Source organism: Misgurnus anguillicaudatus, chromosome 10 (genome assembly GCF_027580225.2).
Source record: "Misgurnus anguillicaudatus chromosome 10, ASM2758022v2, whole genome shotgun sequence".
Classification (NCBI taxonomy): Eukaryota; Metazoa; Chordata; class Actinopteri; order Cypriniformes; family Cobitidae; genus Misgurnus; species Misgurnus anguillicaudatus.
In genome coordinates this window covers 19,602,936-19,624,363 of record NC_073346.2, presented here as the reverse complement: position 1 = coordinate 19,624,363, position 21,428 = coordinate 19,602,936, and the positions used below count along the sequence as shown (strand labels likewise).

The following is a 21,428-nucleotide window of genomic DNA, read 5'->3' as shown; positions in this document are numbered from 1 at the left end:
AATTGACCAAATCGAAAATACCATATTTTACCCCCACTGTCCTGGAGCCCAATATACAAAGATCCCAGCCAGTAGTTTTTGAACATCACCAGAACATTTGTTCGCTTTTCCTTCTGGAAACGGGGTGGGGGATGTGACCCAAAAAATAAACTTCTGTTTATTTTCAACCTTACACAATCAATACCACAGACTGCAGAAAACTTTTACAACATAATGCTTTCAGTTCAGCAAGAGCACATAGAAATCCATCAGGGAATCAAAGAACCAGGATCACAGCTGTGATGAACACCAGTATGCACTGGTGTCGGCTGTGTTTCTCTCTGACAGAGAGAGTCTTTCAATAAACACCCAGGTTAAACATGTTAATGAAGCTTTGAAATGTATATGCAATGTTGGTGATGTGCTATTTTGTCTTTGGCACAATGTTTTGAAATTGAAAAAAAATGACCACAGATCTAACTGACATAAAAATTCGCATTATTCAGCACTCTGATGTGTTGAATGTGGTTGAACTGTGTGAGTTCTCACGCTGAACATTCGTGTTTCACAACCTCAGGCTTCAGATGTCAACTCTCTACTGGAGGGAAGCCTGTTGTTAAAAGAACGCAGCTGTAAAGGTGATTCCTATCAGCATTATTATCTCAGGTTGCTCAGAATGATCTGTTTATGTAATAATTTAATCATTTCACAGCTAAGAGACTAATAATTGATGAAAATTATTTTGAGTGTTTAATAGAGACATGTCAATAATTCAAATAAATAAAATCAATAATTCTCCATTATCAATTAAACAGTCTTAAAGTGCATTTATTTTTTGTTATTTTGTATTTGGTATAAAACAATGTTTGCATGGTTTATGGTTAAAAAGAACACCTTATTTTCCACATATACATTTTTGTAAAAGATTGTTTAAAAGATTTGGTTGCTAACAGGAGTAAACTTACAGTCTGTATATCCGAAGCGGGAGGAATTATGATAATGTCGGTCTTGTCTACATCACCAATCCCAGTAAGTAAACTGTTGCATAGAATCTGTGTGTTTCTTGTAGTCCAAGAAAAGAGATTTATGTTGGAGATGATAGCTCGCGTCATCTTTACTTTGGGGTAAGTACCTTTTGGATATTGTTAACATGTTCTAATACACACTTTCACGCCAAATGAAAATGTAAAAACGTGAATTGGACAATAGTTACTCTTTAACACTCAGAGCAGAGGAAGTGAACAATACAGGAAGAACTGAAGATGTTTAAAGGACGAGTTGTGTCCAGAAACTAAAGAGAAGCTCACTGAGATATAGAAAATGGCTGATATGCGTCACATATGTTTGCTAGGACCAATAATTTTGTCTTTTCTTCTCACAGGTAAAGCAATATTTAAATATTCTAAGACATTTGATTTATAAAAGATCTGTTTGAAAAAGTTGCACTATAGTTAAAAAATGGTATTCATCTTAAATATTGCTGACATTTATGTTGTGAACATTCATGTTTTGCTAAGTCGTGTGATGTTTGGTACATACTGTCATTATTATTTTTTGCCTGTCAACACTGGCTCATTATGAATGGTTTGTTGTTTGCTTATATAAGAGTGTATAATTAGTTTTCTGTTTTGTATACCGAGTACCAGTATGTGTATAATCATAACAATCATCCAGATACTGTGTTTCAGGTAGGAGTGAAGCAGAAGTGACTCCAGTGTTCAGTAGTTCTGGTGAAAATGTCACTCTGGCCTGTATTAATGCTCTTTCTGACTGCACCTCAACCACATGGAACTACAACAAACATATATCAACAGCTTCAGTAGAACTGATTTGCTGGAGGAATAAAGATGAAAACATAGAGAGAGCTGAGAGACTGAGTCTGGGGTCTGACTGCTCTCTGAACATCTATAAAACTACAGAAGAAGATCATGGAGTATACACCTGCCAACAATATGTGAATGGATATAAACATGGAACTGATGCACAGGTTTTTTTTACATGTTCTTCATGGTCAGTGTTTCTGTTAATTTAGTTGAGTATGTTTACCTTAAGATGACAGTTTCTCTGTTTTAACTTAAAATTGTGTCTTTTATTATTTTAGTCTCTTCATCATCCGCACAGACTGAGATGAGATCAGGCAGCTCTTTGACTCTCACCTGTCAGTTGTTTTCATATAAAGACTGTGATTATTTGAACCATATTGAGGATATTGAGCTGTTCTGGGTGAATCAGGCTGATGTTAATCTACAGACAGACTCCAGATATCAGATATTATCATCAGGACAATGTATCATCATTCTGACTACAACACTCCTGAATGAAGACAACAATAGAGAGTGGAGATGTTTGGTTAAAAAGAAGAATGAGATTAAGACCTCATCCTACTCTACTGTCAAGTTAAAGGGTAAGAAATCTAAATTTTACTAAAATAATTTTAGATAAATATCGAGAAATGTTAGGACTTTTTTCAGTTCAGGACTGAAAATTTAAAGCTCAGATGCAAAAGCCTCTAAACGCACCTCCGTCAAAAAAAGAGATAATTATATTAACCAAATGCTGGCGGCATGTCTTATATGTTCATAAAATACTTTTACTTAAAATCTGCTTAAACCTGGCCTCGGGTCATTCAGAAATACCGTTTATTGCTAGAATTCTTTAAAAAGCTCATTTACAAGAAAACATGTCAGACGCACTTAGAGGGTTTTAGATCTGAGCTTTCATTCAATTAGGGAAGCTTACTCTGATTTACTGAAGTTTTATGTGATGTTAAAGTACCACAATATGTTTCACCTAAGCTAACAGAGATAAGTTTCATATACTGTAAGCTAATAGCCAACATCTGTTATGTAGGTCTAACTGTTACAAACCCACCAATCACCACCACAAACTTTGAGACAAAATCAACTAAAAATGCATCAGAAACTGAAGGCAGTAAGATTTGGGTGTTATACAGAGGTATGAAGTTTTATTACAGCACCACACTCCAATAGGCCTACATTATTTCAGATATTTAACTGTATCACTGAAACTATTAACGACCTGATGAATTTAAACCAGTTTGTCATTATGTTGCTTCATTGTTTTATACCCTTGATTAAATCTGTAGTCACTGACAGCATTAATCTTTTTATTCTCTGTCCACACATCTGTCTTATAGTCATTATAGTGATTGTTGAAATCATATCATTCACTGCTCCTACTGTGATTCTTCTTCAAATTATCTGTACAGGAAGAGCTGGTAAGTTTTAACCCATCACACTGTCTGATGATTTACATTAGCATATAGTTGCAACAATTTAGGCTGAAAACATTTACGAGAAGTAAGATTGATTTAAAGCTTTCTTTTCAGAAAACAGAAGAAGGACTCAGACCACCTAGAAGACAGTGATATCAACAATATTAAAATAAAACTCTCTTTTTACAAATAGCAACAATACAGTAAAAATGTTGATAGATTTTATCGGTATATGAGTAACGTTTAATCAAAAAGCATAATTTTCTGGCAATCTATATTGCATAGCCTGCATTAAATATGGTAACAGACAGGTCCATGCTGTTTGTGTAATGTAGTTGAATTGAGTCTTGTTGGTAACACTTTACTTGAAGGGGTGTTTATAAGACTGAGATGACACATTTGCAATCATGACATGACACGTGCTATGAACATGAAGGAGATTTTGTGCACGTTTATGACAACTGTCATTAAGTGTCATTCGTTCAGTTGTGTCATTTTTAATGCAAGGATGATGACGTTGTTTGGGATGTCTTTGTTGTGACAACTTGACATTAACCAATACATCATAACTTTTCATGACAACTTGACATTACCAAGACAACTGACCACTTTTTACCAGTGATACAAATTAAATTTGTAATTAAAATGTCTTAAGTGTTAATACTGTGTCAAATTGTTTTATAACAGCGTTATGAATATTTTTCTTGACCTAAACTACAGTGGTACAAATACCGTATAATTTGTCATTAAAATGTCACTAAGTTGTAATACTCTGTCAAATAGTTTTATAACAGCATCATGAATATTCTTCAGTTCATATTTTTTAAGTTTCCTCCATGTGTTTAACAAATAAGATCAATCATTCAATAATAATAATAACTAAAATTGATGAAATTATATTTTTTTGGATACCAATTAACCTAAAATTAAATGGAAACAGTACAATATTGGGTTAAGCCATGCAGTGTTGGGTCCATATATATGCAAAGTTTTATAATTATTCTGATTGTCAGGTTTATGACAGATTTATGACAAGTTGTGTGTTGGTTGGTGTCAAGTTGTCGTGGCAAGGACAATACAAACAATGTCACCATGTCATCTTTGCATTGGGGGTGACATAATTGTACAAATGATAGTTGTCGTGGATGTTCGTGGAATCTCCTTCATGTTCATGACACGTCTCATTATTGTAGAGGTATCATGTTAGTCTTGAAGTAAAGTGTTACCATCTTGTTTCATATCTGTTTTGATTTTGCATAATTACTGCTTATTTTCTTAATTAAAATTCTGGGAACAAAGTATACAAAAAGGTGGTATTTATTAAAACATGTAATCAAAACCAGCAGATGAGACGTGAATTGTAGATGATAGCAGGTGAACACAGATGGCAACTCCAACACAAACACTTTTCCCAGTCACAGATAGATAAACATAGAATTTTCCTTTCAACCAACAAAGACTACACACGACGACTATGGTGGGAAACACAGGAACAATCATAGTAGAGATTGAGGATGAGTCAGGCAGTTATTTACACTAGTATGGAAATGTGCTTGCATTAACGAGACCAGACAAAGAGTGAGTGTGTGGTGCTGTAACTTGGTGAGTAATGGTGATCAAAACTCAGGTGAAGCGCATCATGGATGGTGAGTGAGGGAAGAATTCAAGTCATAAACCCTCTCCATGCAAACGAACAGGACTCTGCTCTAAATAAAAATTATTTACACTTCCAATAAAATTTCCAAAAGATGCTGTTCTTTTAATGTAGTGGTTATTACACTGATATATGTTCAATTGTTCATTTTTGTTAAGTTTCATTTTAGCTAAACTCTTAAGAAAAATGGTTCTAAATAGTACCAAATAATAAGGGTTCTTCAGCTTGAAACAATAGTGGAACCCTTTTTGGTGCTATATAGAACTCTTTTTAGATGGTTCTCTATAGAACCTTGCCTTGAAAAGTACCATGTAAAACCTCAGTGGTGCTATAAAAAACTTTAATTTATCAGCAGCCAGGAGGATTACTTTTGTTTATATTTTTGTTTTGTTTATATTCACAGCACTTTATAAGATTTAACAATTTAAAAACAAAACTGCAAGACATCAGAAAAAGATTTTTATTTTCACATTTTTATTACATGAGGTATCATACAAAAATAAATATGTGAAATTAATTCATTAGGTTCACTAAACATTTAACAGGAAGTGACATAAATAGATGTGTCATGGGAGATCGACTCCATCCAATACATTCCAATGTCAATCATTTAAATAAATATCATTACAGTCTCAATACAAAGTCACCATCAACTTCATATAAATATGTACATTACAACAAAATATAAAATAAGATAAATTATTATTTAATTGTACAAAATATGCGATGCTGAGATACATGAGTGGAAACCGCTCCATACTGTATGTGAAACATGATTTGACAAAAGTTTTAATATGATTTTTGACAAGCTACTTGTTTGTCAGTAAATAAGTAAATGCTTGGTGAAAGATTTATTCCTAAGGAAAAGGAAAAACGGGACCTTTAACTATAACTTAGTTCTAACAATGAGCAAAAGTATTTGTAAATACCATGCCATTAGTTACCACATTACTACCACATAGTTTTGTAGTGAGGCTGTTAACTGCTCGAGGTGGAAAACACAAGAACAAGGGGTCCTGAGACGGGCCACCTGGAGATGGAGGGGATCGCTCTTGGGGAGATGGTGACAGCATCGCTCCTCCCGGAGGAAGGCCGGCTGAGTAATTCTTGGTTACAGTTCATTTCCATTCTCCCTGCTTTTCAGCCGGCACCCACTCAACCACAAAAAGTGTTTGTGTTAATTTACTTAAGTATATGTTTAACTTAAAAGATGACAGTTTCTTGATGCTTTAACTTAAAATTATAAAGTCTTTTTTATTTTATTTTCTATTAGATGAGACCAGGCAGCTCTGTTACTCTCACCTGTCAGTTGTTTTCATATAAAGACTCTTTTGATAGTTTGGGCTGTTCTAAGGGAATTCAGCTGTTCTGGATGAATCAGGCTGGTGTTAATCTCCTGACAGACTCCAGATATCAGATATTATCATCAGGACAATGTATCAAGACTCTGACTATACAACACTCCTGAATTAAGACAACAACAAAGAGTGGAGATGTTTGGTTTAAAAGAAGAATGAGATTGAAAGACCTCAGTCAGATATACTGTCAAGTTTAAGGGTAAGTAATCTTAATTTTACTAAAAATAAATAAATCAGAGACCATTAATGTTATGAAATGTTTGGACTAATAATTAGATATTCAGTTAGGTGCTGCAGTTCATTGTGTTTCACAGATGTATTATTTTATGTTTAAGTACCACAATTTGTTTCACCTGACCTAACCTGGGGTGTGTTTCCCAAGTTCTGCCATTACCAATAAAGTTTAGTGGTAACAACGACCATAGCTAACAATGTTTTTGGGAAACGCCCCTAAACTACAGAAACACTTCAGCTAACAGAGATGAGTTTCATCTGAGCTAACAACAAACTATGTAGGTCCAACTGTCACAAGCCTACTAAACACCATCAAAAAACTTGAGACAACATCAACTAAATATGCATTAGCAACTGAAGGCAGCAAGATTTGTGTGTCATTCTACAGAGGTATGAAATTTATTTACACAGTTTATCCTGATATACTATGAATCATTCTAGTGGTGCAAAATAATGTACTCATGTTTTTCAAAATGGGGAAATGACACATTTACAAAAATCAAGTTTATTACTAAAAGAGGCTATATTAAAAATTAATGTACTAACTTTACATATTTCCAGTATAGTGATTCATATGTTTTTTTTTTTTCTATATTAAGTGGCATGTGTCCCCCAGTTTTTTTTTTTTTTTAAACACCTTATTCATATGTGCCTTGTGAAGTCTTGATGAATTGTAGCTGACATGGCTTTTCTGGCCCTTTGAATTTATTTTTAAGTATTTATTTGTATAGAAAAATTGCTGTTTCCAATTTTTTGTCAATACGAAAACATAACAAACAGGGTGGTTATCATATGTTTCCTTGATTCCTCAATCTTTGCCATGTTATATTCATTTAGTTGACTAGTAATAAACACTAGCGCTGGGCAAAAAAATTGCTTATTCGATTAATCATACGGACTACCGGCACATCCGGGAACTTGACTGTAAATTTCGTCACCGCCCCTTTTCGGGGGATAAAAAAGCAGCGCCTCCATTGGCTTCCATTCAAAATAGCGGAAAACAAAGCAACGTTTTTACACAGCCGGCAGGCGTAAATAACTTATGAAATCACTCAGATTAAACATGTCGAGTATTTATCTGTCCATCCTGCCTGCCATAGAGCCCGAAAGATACATTAACACATTTAATTTGGTCAATATAAAAACATGTCTCTTTCATTCTCACAGCGTCAAATTTGTGTAACAACGTCATCCAGTGATTGCTGGAAATATCGCTAAGCCAGTTAGTTGTATGGCTGGACGGAAAAGTGCACTCATTACTCTAAATATAAAGACATAATAAATAAATACGAAGTAACTTTCAAATACGAAGTAAAATCATTCACTTGCTTCCCTGTTGACTCGATGAGGTACGTGTTTAATGTCCGGGTAAGACACCTCTGGCCAATACGGAGCGTTGTTACACAAATTTGATGCTGGGAGAATGAAAGAGACATGTTTTTATATTGACCAAATTAAATATGTTAATTTATCTTTCGCGCTCTATGGCAGGCAGGGTGGACAGATAATTACTCAACATGTTTAATCTGAGTGATTTCATAAGTTATTTACGCCTGTCGGCTGTGTACGAAGGTTGCTTTGTTCCGCTATTTTGAATGGAAGTCAATGGAACGTCTAGTGCGATTTCCCCCAAAAGTGGGCGTGAACCTGTTCAGAGACATTCTATGACGTTGCGCCGGTTGTGCGTATTGTTGTTGTTTTTAATCGATTCAAAATTGATTCTCAAAGAGCAGAATCGATTTTTTCTTTCATGTTTATTTCCGCAAACATTGAACGTAAGACTAACTTTAATCTAATTACTAGTCTTCTTCACTAGATGTCACCCTCTTTTTTTGCCTTGCACGATGTTACCAAGGAGCCTGTCATTATTTTATTCAGTGCTTAAAATGGCGGTTTCAGGTGCTTCATCAACATTGATGCCACCTTCACATAAAAAAGTCAGAGGTATGGAAGCATTTTAGATTTCGCAAGCAAGACAACAACGATAGTGTTGTGGCTTTTAATTTCTTTTTATTAATTACCCACTTGTAAACTGCTGTTCACTGTTCTTTTTTATTAATATAGTATTTGTATTAAATCTATATTCATTGAGAATCAAGTATAAAAATCGACCTGAGAACTAGAATTGAAAATTGAATCAAGAATATAAATCGAATCGATTTGATAGCTTGTGAATCGAAATCGAATCGAACTGGAACATCTGAATCGATACCCAGCCCTAATAAACACTGATTAAAAAAAGCATAATCACAATCATTATCGTCGCTGAAATTTTTCTGACAGAGGTCCGCTGTAAAATGTTTTGGTCCTGCTCGATTTTCGTTGACCTTGAGTAAAATAATGTAAAATTTTTCATAAGATCCCCTGGAGTCAGTGTGTTAGCATGACAGAAGCTTGATGCTGTCATGTGAGAATAAGCAACAGCTGGCATTTTTCCTTTACCCAAGTGCCTCTCACATACATTTTTCAATTTGCATGGCTTACGTTTCTTCCCTGCAACATAAAACCACTCAATGCCATAACAAATATGATTTTGTTTTTGTTTGTTTATTTAAACACAAACAAAGTAGATGAGGAAGATTCGTGAAATGCGTGAATTGGTGCGCTGTGATTTGTTGAGTGGATTTATAGCATTCTGCAGAGACTTATGTTTATCGCGTTTTGGAACCAAACTCTTAAATGTTAACTCCTATAGATTTCTGGTTAGTTTATTTAATGTTATAAAAAATTGCAAACATAGCATTAGTGTTACTTCAGCATGTTGCATCAACAACATATAATACAAGGTCCATCATTCACTGCTATGTGATATCAATCAGAGGAAGTCAGAGACCACAGGAAAAGCTATAAATGTTTTAAAGAAGAGCTGTGAGTAGTTATTTGAAACGTGCCTCTAACAGAAGCAAAAAAATGTCTGTTAAGAGATGTACACGTCTGATGGGACTCATCATTCTTTTCCAATTTCTCACAGGTAAAGTGTATAAGACATTTTTTAAAGTTCTGTATGATCTGCTGTTCTCCTATAAGTGATTCATTTAATTATTCTGGCAGTTTGGTAAAGCATTAGTTTAAATGTACTTAGTTTCATCTTTCTAAAAAACATGTTGTTATGTCATGTAGTGTTTGGTACATACTGCTTTAATACACAATCCATTACCATTTAACGTGTCATTGTCACGGTACGTGTAAAACCGGATAATGGAAAAATAACAGAAGACGAACCCAAACGCAAGATGTAAGAAAATATAACTATGATTTATTTACAAAACTTAAACACCCACGAGGGGGTAAAAACAGAAGGAAACATAAACACTGTGTTGAAACACAAAATAAACAGAATACGAGAAACACTCGGATGAAAACTGGTGACATGAACACTGAATCAACAAACATCAAACAACGCACCCACACCACACAGAGAACACAAGGGCATTATAAAGACACCACATCAATGGGGAACAGGTGAACATAATTAATCACTTAAGACATGATTACATAAGGGAGTAGGGTAAAAGTGACAAGACACTGGGAATACGTGTTACACAGATATGATGTGAATACACACGTATTCCCACATAAAACAATGCTGCCCTGGTCCTGCCCTCTGGATAATAACCAAGGTCAGGCAAGACCATGACAGCCACAAAACACTGGGAACACGTGTCACACAGATATGATGTGAACACACGTGTTCCCACGTACACACACTGCTGCCCTGACCTTGCCCACAGAACATAGACCTGATCTACACTAAGGTCTGGCAAGATCACGACAGCAACAAGACACCGGGAACATGTGGCAGCCACACACAGAATGTGATCCCACATGTCCCCACACAGAACATGATACTGCCACGGTCCTGTCAGATGCACTCAGACCAACATCTAGCACAGATGTCTGACAGGACCATGACAGTACCCCCCACTTAAAAGACGGATACAAGACGTCACAAACAAAAACAAACAAAAACATTAAACACGAGGAACGAAAGACCGCACAACAGAAGACAACCACGACAACAATACCACAAACAACAAGGGTAAACAAACATAGGTAACAAACGGATTGGGGTGATGTAACAAAAACAATATATGATGAAGGGGAGGTGGGGCAAAAACAGGGGGAACAAAATGTCCAAAGTTATGAAGCTTAAAGTCCCGCGGCTGAAAAGCCGCCTGGTGACGTGTCCCCGGCTGCGCTGGCGGGTGACGTGTCTCCGGCTGCACCGGCGAGTGACGTGTCTCCGGCTGCGGGTGACGTGTCCCCGGCTGCGCCGGCGGGTGACGAGTCTCCGGCTGCGCCGGCGCGTGACGTGTCCCCGGCTGCGCCGGCTGATGACGTGTCACCGGCTGCGCCGGCTGATGACGTGTCTCCGGCTGCGCCGGCGGATGACGTGTCTCCGGCTGCGCCGGCTCATGACGAGTCTCCGGCTGCACCGGCGGATGACGTGTCTCCGGCTGCACCGGCGGATGACGTGTCTCCGGCTGCACCGGCGGATGACGTGTCTCCGGCTGCACCGGCGGATGACGTGTCTCCGGCTGCGCCGGCGGATGACGTGTCTCCGGCTGCGCCGGCGGATGACGTGTCTCCGGCTGCACCGGCGGATGACGGGTCTCCGGCTGCACCGGCGGATGACGGGTCTCCGGCTGCGCCGGTTCCGAGGCCCTCTTCGTCCTTCTCCTCCTCCCCCTCGACGCAGGGAGAGCAGGTCCGAGACTGGCCCCGGGAGTAGTCTCTAACACCGGGAGGACGGGAGTCGACATCCCCATCCGGATGGACCCGGTCATTATGACCCTCTCGTTGGACTGAGTCTGGCGGGATCCAACCGATCCGATCGGTCGCCGCCTGGCATTACCTTCGGGCCCGCATACGAGTGGGTCATAACACTCGTACCCCGACTCGTATGCGGGGCGGGATCTCCTTCCCCGTATCGCCAGGCGGCTGCCAGCAAACATCTCGCTGGGTTCTGTTGGGTGCGTTCGTTATGTCACGGTACGTGTAAAACCGGATAATGGAAAATAACAGAAGATGAACCCAAACGCAAGATGTAAGAAAATATAACTATGATTTATTTACAAAACTTAAACACCCACGAGGGGGTAAAAACAGAAGGAAACATAAACACTGTGTTGAAACACAAAATAAACAGAATACGAGAAACACTCGGATGAAAACTGGTGACATGAACACTGAATCAACAAACATCAAACAACGCACCCACACCACACAGAGAACACAAGGGCATTATAAAGACACCACATCAATGGGGAACAGGTGAACATAATTAATCACTTAAGACATGATTACATAAGGGAGTAGGGTAAAAGTGACAAGACACTGGGAATACGTGTTACACAGATATGATGTGAATACACACGTATTCCCACATAAAACAATGCTGCCCTGGTCCTGCCCTCTGGATAATAACCAAGGTCAGGCAAGACCATGACAGCCACAAAACACTGGGAACACGTGTCACACAGATATGATGTGAACACACGTGTTCCCACGTACACACACTGCTGCCCTGACCTTGCCCACAGAACATAGACCTGATCTACACTAAGGTCTGGCAAGATCACGACAGCAACAAGACACCGGGAACATGTGGCAGCCACACACAGAATGTGATCCCACATGTCCCCACACAGAACATGATACTGCCACGGTCCTGTCAGATGAACTCAGACCGACATCTAGCACGGATGTCTGACAGGACCATGACAGTCATATTCTCGCATTCAAAAGTCTGATGTCAAGATTAAGGAATAAAGTGATCTTTATCAATGTATGAGATACATTTATTTAATATTTATAATATTCAAAATCAGTTTAGTTTTCATACTTCCTGCTTTAGTGCAAAAAAAGTGTTTTGTCCTTTGCTTTATGTTAATATGTGCATTTACAGATTTTACATCCATAGTCCATAGTCCAAAAATGTATCTACTATCTTTCTTTAAAAATATGGCAGTATTTCAAGATGTAAAATTAGTTTAGTTGTCCCCAGAATGTAACTGAGAAGTGTCAGGTCAAAATACCCTATATTGATTATTTACTATATCATGTTGAAAAGGCCAATTTTTGGGTGTGCAGGAAAAGTGCTTGTTTTGTGTAGGAGTCGCATATGCAATCTGCGTACATTATTAAAGGCGCAAAAGAGGATCTTTTTCGCCGACTGAGAATCCAAAAACGGTTACTGAGTTTTTTAAATGAGCGCATGCGTAAGAACAGCCTCCCGCCTTCACAGCTCATTTCTAAGGAACGCCTTCCAAAACTCGTGCAGTGGATTCATTATGTGAAATGATATGATAATAAACACATAAGACGTTAAAACGTTAGATCAGTCGACGCTAACTTACTCCCATTTCAACTAGCATGTAGCAGACTGGTCACTGCCTTACAACTACAGTACAATAACAACGTCAATATACCTGAATAACAGTACACCAATAATTATTCCACAAAGAAAGAATAATCACTGTTACCTGTTGAGAAGAATTTTTGCGAACTGCACGTCTGTCTTGACACCTCTCTGTTCCTTCATTGCTCTCCAGCGTTTAAATGTTTCTCCATTAACAACTCTGGTTACACTAAGTTACGTTCTTCTGACATTTTTCTCCTATTCCCAGCGGCTTTAAAAAAGTCTTTCTTTTGCGTCCTACTTCGGGTTTCTTCTCTTCCATGGTGCAAATTCGAGGAGGAAAGCAGGATCGACAATGAAAACAAACCGAAACTTAAGACGGAGTTTCATGCGCTATGCGCATGCGTCACCTCTGTAAAGTTACTGGAGCGTGCATGTATCTCACAAGGATCGTAATGGCAGTGATTGACAAGCCAGAGGGCCAATGATGATTGCGATGACCGCATGAGCAATTGGCTGATGTTCTTAAGGCCCTATCTTGTGCACAGATGACGTATATTAATATTATTACTTTCAGTGCACCTAATAAATAGTCTTTTATCATTTAGTAAAGACAGTTTCAAGTAATATTGCAAAAATGTTTAAAACAAACATCCTCTTTTCCACCTTTAAGCCTGTTTTATTTAAGTTAACTGGGCATTACATTAACAAGTAAAAAGCATATTACAAAAATGTTTGCTTAACTAAGAATAATAGTCAACTTTATCATTATTAATATTCTGAAATAGGACAGTCAATGACATATGCAGCCTAGAAATACTACCTCTGGAGCTGCAGCCTTCAGATTTAGAAACGGACACAGTGAGGTCATATTAACTAGCCTGACGTTGTCATACTCAATTCTAGTCAGAATTTGAGTCTGATACCGCTCCATTGACCTATAATTATGAGGCGTGTCTCAACCGAAAAAATGCCTCTGCACTCAATTGGATAGACATACGACCAATCAGAGCAACGGAGTGTGTGACGTATGTTGAAATTACGTCTTTGCAGCCTGACCAAACTGCTAGTTATTTCGCTACAATGACACTAACATTGTGATTATACTGAGTTAGCGAATGTACATCAACACCTACTATGTTTACAACATTTCGTTTAAATCACAACATGAAGTATTTACTAAGTCATAGAGTAAGACTATCTCTTACCATTTGTACGTTAGGTGAACTTCATCCACGACGATACCCATTACGTTGGCTTGAAAATATTGGAGCCTAGCATGTCCCTCCACTTATTCAGCAACCACGATTCCGGGCTTCCGAAAAGAAGCTGGCAACGACCGCTAATTATATCACATACCCATCTCGTCGTGCACGCTGAGTTGCACCGCCGTGATAACGTTAGCCATTTCAGTTGCGACCAACTTTTGCCGAATAGGAAGGACGGCAAAAACATCAACAAATGCCCTGCTCGCGTTTCTCTGTTCCTCTTTTAAAATCAATGCTCTGTCCATATCTTTTAGAACAGACTCAATGTCAGAATCCACACATCTGAACTCTACAGCGGCAGCCATTCAACACACGCGCTCTTTGGTGACGTGGTTCATTACGTTACTGTTGATTATCTGTCCATCATCGTATAAAGCCCGCCCTGACAATTTGATTGGTTTGACCAGCATTTGTCCAAGCATAGTAGCTCCTCAACGCAGAAACCCCAGACCGATATTCCTGTTTTCAAAATCTTGTGGGCGGGGGTAAGATCGGCTGGCACCCAGGCTACATATTAACTGAAATAGGAAGACAAAACGGAACTATAGAGGGTATGCACGTGAGTCACCTTTTGCGAAAGTGACTGCGTTTATGCCCACTGAGTGGCAAAAGACAGAGCGGCAGCATTTTTGTTCAGTGTGAAATCAACAAAAACACTAGGAAAATGCGTCTAAATGGGAAAAAGCTGTTGTGCGATAGACTGTACCAACAGATTTAACAAGAATTGGGACCTATCATTTTACAAACTGCCAAGAAACACCGAAAGAGAAAGTAAATGTATCGTCCATGCCAACATCCACTGACCATAGGTGGGTTGACAAGTTGCTAGGGTCACTAGTATCAAGTGCAACTAAATTTATTTTTTGCTGATAATTGTCAGTTATACTGACATTTTTGCGGCCGATGCTAGAACAGACAGACATTTTGATGTTTTGCCACTCACTGTAGAAGTAGATCAGTAGCAGTAGCCATATGTCAGGTATGTAAAATTTGGGGATAAAAAAATCCTATAAAAATACACCAATGAATACTCTTATTCTGCGTAATTGCAAAGTTTTGTCAGTGAGCCTTCATTAAAAAGATCCATAAAGATGAGCCTTGTGTTCTACAAAGATGGAATGGATTAATAGTGTTAGACAAGACAAAACATATGTGTCAGGAAAAGCAATGTCTGGCCATATGCCAATGTCCACAGTGTACTAGTTGTTTTGCAAGTTGTTAGAGTCACTGTTAAGGCCAACTAAATTCAATTTAAGCTGATAATAGTGAGTTTTACTGGTGTTTTTCGCAGCAGCCGCTATGAAAGCCAGCCATTTTGTCAAATGTTTGCCACTCAACAGGGCGTGCCCTGGCGTGGTCACGTGGAAAAGTGAAGTCAATGCATACCCTCTATATATATCCTGGATGTGTTAATTTTAACACATTGTTTTGTGTTATCCTATGTGACACATAATGTGTTATTTTAACACATTTGTTTTAAGAGTGTACCTAAATAATTAAAACAAAAGTAACATTTCAAAAAATGGACATTGCTATGCTCCAAATTTCCACTTAATGTTTAAAATATAATTAATAGATTTATGACCACATTTACTAACAGCTTGCGCCAGAGCAAATCATAATTTGGACTTAAATAGTGCGGGGATTTAACTTAAGCACTGAAAAGGTGTAGTCTAGTTATTTTTGCCACTGGCCTTGTTGCACATGCATTTCCCTGTCAGATACAAAATTAATGGAAGGGGAGTATTTAAATGATTCACACAACATGATTTACTAATGTTTGCACGTGTGAAATTACTGGTATTTGTGCCATTATTTAACGATAAAAAAGCATTTCTTAAATTCCTAAATTTTGAAAATCTTCTTGTAAACCTTCATTTTTTGTCCTCAAGTTCTCTTCAGTGTTTTTTCCCCTGAGATGTCTGTGGTACTGAACTCAATCATATCAGGTGTTAGCTCTGCTTATTTGCGACCCTTAACTAATTTAAGCTGTTCTTAGTAGAGTCATTATGGAAATCAGCTGTAATTTAATTTGCATCTTTTTAGTAAATAACAGATATTACTACTCCTATTGGCGCTTTTTTGGAATTGCGCTCTCACGCTAATTTGCCTCGTTCAGTCAATCTAGCCCACTATGTCCAGTGTTGTGGAAAGTTACTTTTAAAAGTAATGCATTACAATATTAAGTTACTCCCAAAAAAAGAAACTAATTGCGTTAATTAGTTTACTTTTCATGGAAAGTAATGCTTACATTACTTTTTAATTACTTTCGCACTTTTTAAGTTACTGATCTCTTTCAGGCCTTGAAGGTGTTTATTATGACTGAAAAGTTCTGCATTCAGACACTGCATTTTTCATCACAAAAATGTCGAGCTCTGGCCTGCCATCTCAGTTTTTGATTCAAACTGTTCTCACACAGGCATGTATGCATAGAATGCATAATGTGACTATGTTTAGATTAATTCAGTACAAACTTATTTTTTTATCAAATTAATTAAACTAAAAAAGTAATTTGCAATACTTTTTTGAAAAAGTAACTAAAATATTAATGTGTACATTTAAAAAGTAATTCGTTACCTTACTCGTTACTTCAGAAAAGTAATATTATTACATAATGCACGTTACTTGTAATGCATTACCCCCAACGCTGCTTAAATATATACATATTTATATAGTGCATTTTAAAATATTACACAACTACACAAAGTTAATAACAAGCAGAATAGATATGAATTGTTTCCATAAAAAAGTGTTGACAATTTTTGTGAAATGAATAAGTAATTCATACTAATGGACAGCTGGAGATCTTTCTCTGAAGTCAGGCATCAGTGTAAATAACCGCTGAATTTATACAGTGATGGGCATTACAGGAAGCAGTAATCTAGATGGCGGGATTTCTTCGGATATATGACTTTTAGGATGTAATTCCAACTATTCTGTCGATGTATAATGAGACATCTGCTCTTTTGCAGGATCACAGACATCAGATTTAATCCAATTCTGTAAAGAGTAAGGAGAAAAGCACAATGCATGTGCAGAAAATTACTCTGCAAATAACTGCAATTTTATAGTTCAAACAAAGATTGTGATAGAGAGGCCAACCCTACAGACTACAGCTTTAATTTAAAATAATTAAACTTAAACTGTTTAAACTCCTGTTTAAATGAATATGAACAAGCTCGTCTACTGTGTTTCAGGTGTGACTGGAGGTACTCATGTGTTCAGTAGTTCTGGTGAAAATGTCACTCTGTCCTGTATTAATGATCTTTCTGACTGCACCTCAACTACATGGATCTACAACAAACATAGATCATCAGCTGCAGTAGAACTGATTGCTGGAGGAATAAAGAAGAAAAACATAGAGAGAGCTGAGAGACTAAGTCTGGGGTCTAACTGCTCTCTGAACATCTATAAAACAACAGAAGATGATCGTGGACAATACACCTGCAGACAATATGAGAATAAAAATAAATATACTGATACACATGTTTTTCTACATGTTCTTCATGGTTAGTGTTTCTGTTTATTTAGATGAGTATATATTTTACTTAAAAGATGACAGTTTCTTAATGTTTCAACTTAAAATTTTGTCTTTATTTATTATTTCAGTCTCTCCATCATCCACACAGACTGAGATGAGATCAGGCAACTCTGTGACTCTCACCTGTCAGTTGTTTACATATGATAACACTTGTGATCATTTGGTCCTTAATGAGGATCTTCAGCTGTTCTGGGTGAATCAGGCTGATGTTAATCTACCGACAGACTCCAGATATCAGATATTATCATCAGGACAATGTAACATCACTCTGACTACAACACTCCAGAATGAAGACAACAACATAGAGTGGAGATGTTTGGTTAAAATGAAGAATGAGATCAAGACATCAGCCAGCTATACTGTCAAGTTTACAGGTACAAAATCAACCTTTTACTAAAATAATTTTAGAAGACTGTCAGTATAAGTCATAAGTCATAATAATTTCTATCTATCAGGAAAAATGTAAAGGTATACTGTGCTAGTCTGTAGTATTTATAACTTTTTACTGAAGAGGACTACAGATGAAAATTAGATAGTAGCTAAATCTGGTGCAGAGCTCTATCTGAGATTAATGTTTGTCTGTGCATTGTCCTTGATAAATAAAGAAATAAAATAAATAAAAATAAATTAAATATATGAAATATGATGGTTATATTCTATAGTAGTGTATCTGATCATTCATCTTCTACAGGACCAACCAAGACAGACACAGTGACTGCAGTCACCACCATAAACACTGAGAGATGCTCAACTCTTAACTCACCAATAACTTCTATACATCACAGTCAAGGTGCACAATCACTGTTTGTCTCATCTCAGTGTTTATATACAGTATATTTGTGTTTTGTATGTTTTTTCACATTGGGGTTAAGCTAAACTAACATCCACTCTGCATAGCATCAACTACAACAGTAGCAACAGCAACACAGGCTGTGTGTGCATGTGCATGTGCATGTGCGTGCATGCGTGTCTCCCTTCAGTGGTTTGCAGTGGTTTTCACATATTAGAATCACTTAAATAAAATTATACAACAGTTCTTTCTGGTTCTCGAATCTGATTGGCTAAAAGGAGTGCAATATTCTACTGATAACGGCACAGTAACTGCTTCACCATTTTGTATCAGTCCGCCACCTGCTGTCTTTAAACACTCTTGGTGTGTCTCATTAGTTCACTAGCTCGTGAATCAGTGTGGGAATCCCAATCGGAAGCGTCTATTCCGTCAAAGATCAGCGCTCTTGGATTTTACAATAAACTTAATAGGAGTAAAGTCTTGTCACATCTTGTGGACGATTAACACTTGGAAAGAGGAATGTAAACACTATTTTGTTCTGGAGTAATATCTCTCATCAGAACGTGAAAACACTGTGGAACTGCAGGTAAGGACCACAGCTGTTAAATGTGGACATTGATCATTTATTTTATTGTGACGTGACTATTAAAACACGTTATGAGATATCACCACTGATATATTTATAAGCAGCATGCAAAAAACATCTGTGACACTTGTGAAAAACTGTTTTATATAGTACTGACAAGAACAAAGCCTAATAATAAGCGAGTGCTCGTATCGCGTTAAGATCAAATGTGAAAGCAACGTTATATAAATATAGTTTTAACTTTTACCTCGCGCCAAAACAATAACAACACAATAAGAATAAGAAAACAAGTAAAAGTTTCATCATGACACCAAATCCTGCTGATTTGACCGGGCCAACATCAGAGCCAGGGAATCCCTGTCAGAGATGTAGCCCAGATAGGGCGGTGGTCAGCTGGGCGAGAGAAAACTGATGTCCGCTCATGCTCTGGTTCTCATACCGAATCTTACTAAGCAAACGTTTAAACAGGCGCTATCTTTACTAATCGACTGCAGATTTAGATATAATACACACATATTCTCGACTGAACTAATCTTAAAACCACACTTTGTGACCAAGAAACGGTAATATAAAGAAACGTCTGCTCCGTCCATTGAGTTATATGAGATTCAAAGCAGCCGAAAGTGTTACCTGTCATTCTGGCCGCCCTTAAATCAATGGCGAAAGAAAGTAGTTCTCAAACAAAGAGGCTTTTAAAACAGTGGCGGTTCTAGACAAATTTCACTAGGGGGGCCAAGGAGGGGCCAGTGTTTTACCAGAGGGGCACATAAAAAAACGGCAAGAAATTATATTATAAGATTATAGGGTCGGTTTCAGGAATTAGTTTAAGACAGGACTAGGCCTTAGTTTAATTAGGAAATATAACTAGTTTTAACAAACATGCCTTACTAAATACATTACTTGTGTGCATTTTGAAGCAAAACAAAGAGCACTGATGTATTTTAAAATATGGCATTGCAAGTTGTTTTCAGTTTGGACAGCTCTTACATTTATTTTAGTCTAGGACTAGTCTAATCCCTTTCCGGGAAACTGCCCCATAAACTTTATTTTACTTTACAATCATAGAAATCTTTATTTAATACAAGAGTGAGTGCAGGTGCAAAAGGGGAGCTGGGCTCTTTTCTAAAGCCCCCAACCGAAAATCATGCGAGCCTACTCAATAAACTTTATGAAATGCAAACTTTTATAAAGACAAACGTTTGTTTTAGTTTACATATAAACACACATTGCTAGACATTTAGGGACTACAATCTAATCAGTATTTAAAATAGTATTTATTTTAAATTGTAAACATTTTTATATGACACATTTAATTATATTCCTCCAATTTTATGCACGTATATGTAAGAGCATAATAACAGCGCTTTTTACAATGTGTAAACTTTAAAAAGTTAGCGAGATGTTGGTTTTGCCGGTTGTTGATGAGTAACAGCTGTGAATGATCGCGCTTAAGCAGCCACGTCACAGGAGAACAAGTGAACAGTGTCCCAATGTCAAGTGAGCTAGAGTCCTTACCAGTGCACAAACCTGCATACACATTCTCAACATCGGAAAATTGGGAACGAATTGAGACACTCGCCGAGCAGCACCCGCAGCCGGCTACAGTGATTGGGTGCGCCGCTCTAATTTGCCCGTTTAGAACGTTATGCGTCGGATTAGTTCCGCTTTTGGCGCTCGCGTGTAAAATCAAAATAAATGTATACTTTTTTATTTGGTCAGCACGGGGTGGCCACAGGGGTGGCCAGGGACATGTCTACAGAGGCACGGGCCACCCTTGGCCTCCGTGTAGAACCGCCACTGTTTTAAAATAACTCCATTGTTGTTTTCTAGTTTTCGTTTTTCAAACGTGTGCCGTCGAACTGTTGTATAAAAGCAATATCGCTCTCAGAGTCGTGTAATATAGCTCTATATCATCACGGCTGTGATTGCCTTAATCAATTAATTTCTGGAGATGTTCATAGACAGAGCTGATTACAAACTCTGACTTTTTTCAATCCTTCTAAATGACTTTCTTGTTCATATAATTTAATTGATTGATCCCAATAATCTATTTATATGAAAGCTGATACTTTAATGTGAAAATCTTTAATCACCTAACTAGAACTTTCTTTGTTTCTGTTTTTTTTTGTCCATGTTAAAGTGTGACCCTGATATACGCTTTATGTTTGTGGTTGTTTTAATGTTTCTTTTCTGATCATGTGGCCATTTACTACACTACTGCCCAAAAGTTAATGGTCACATGAGGAAAATGTTTCCCTGGACCTTAACAACTTTTTGATTTGAAGAATATGCTTTGGGGCCCTATTTTAACGATCTAAGCGCATTGTCTAAAGCACACAGCGCAACGTCTAAATTGGTGTGTCCGAATCCACTTTTGCTAATTTCACGACGGGAAAAATTGTTTGTGGGCCGAGCGCATGGT

At 37.6% G+C, this 21,428-nt stretch overlaps 1 protein-coding gene and 1 pseudogene across 1 annotated transcript; both read left to right on the top strand.

Moving 5' to 3' along the window:
* The first annotated feature begins 1,228 nt into the window (after positions 1–1,228).
* Positions 1,229–4,249, top strand: LOC129447916 (uncharacterized; annotated as a pseudogene).
* Positions 4,250–17,258: 13,009 nt separating this feature from the next.
* Positions 17,259–18,096, top strand: LOC129449188 (uncharacterized). The gene is made up of 3 exons (XM_073872675.1): positions 17,259–17,598; positions 17,699–18,004; positions 18,086–18,096. The coding sequence occupies exons 1-3, from the start codon at positions 17,259–17,261 to the stop codon at positions 18,094–18,096; spliced, it is 657 nt and encodes a 218-aa protein (XP_073728776.1).
* Positions 18,097–21,428: the final 3,332 nt, after the last annotated feature.

What these genes read in the sequence shown, in the direction of transcription:
- LOC129449188 (XM_073872675.1), top strand. Translation starts at nt 17,259, where the DNA reads ATGAACAAGCTCGTCTACTGTGTTTCAGGTGTGACTGGAGGTACTCAT. An exon ending in TTTTCTACATGTTCTTCATG is followed by an intron (nt 17,599 to 17,698) that starts GTTAGTGTTTCT and finishes TTATTATTTCAG; the next exon opens with TCTCTCCATCATCCACACAG.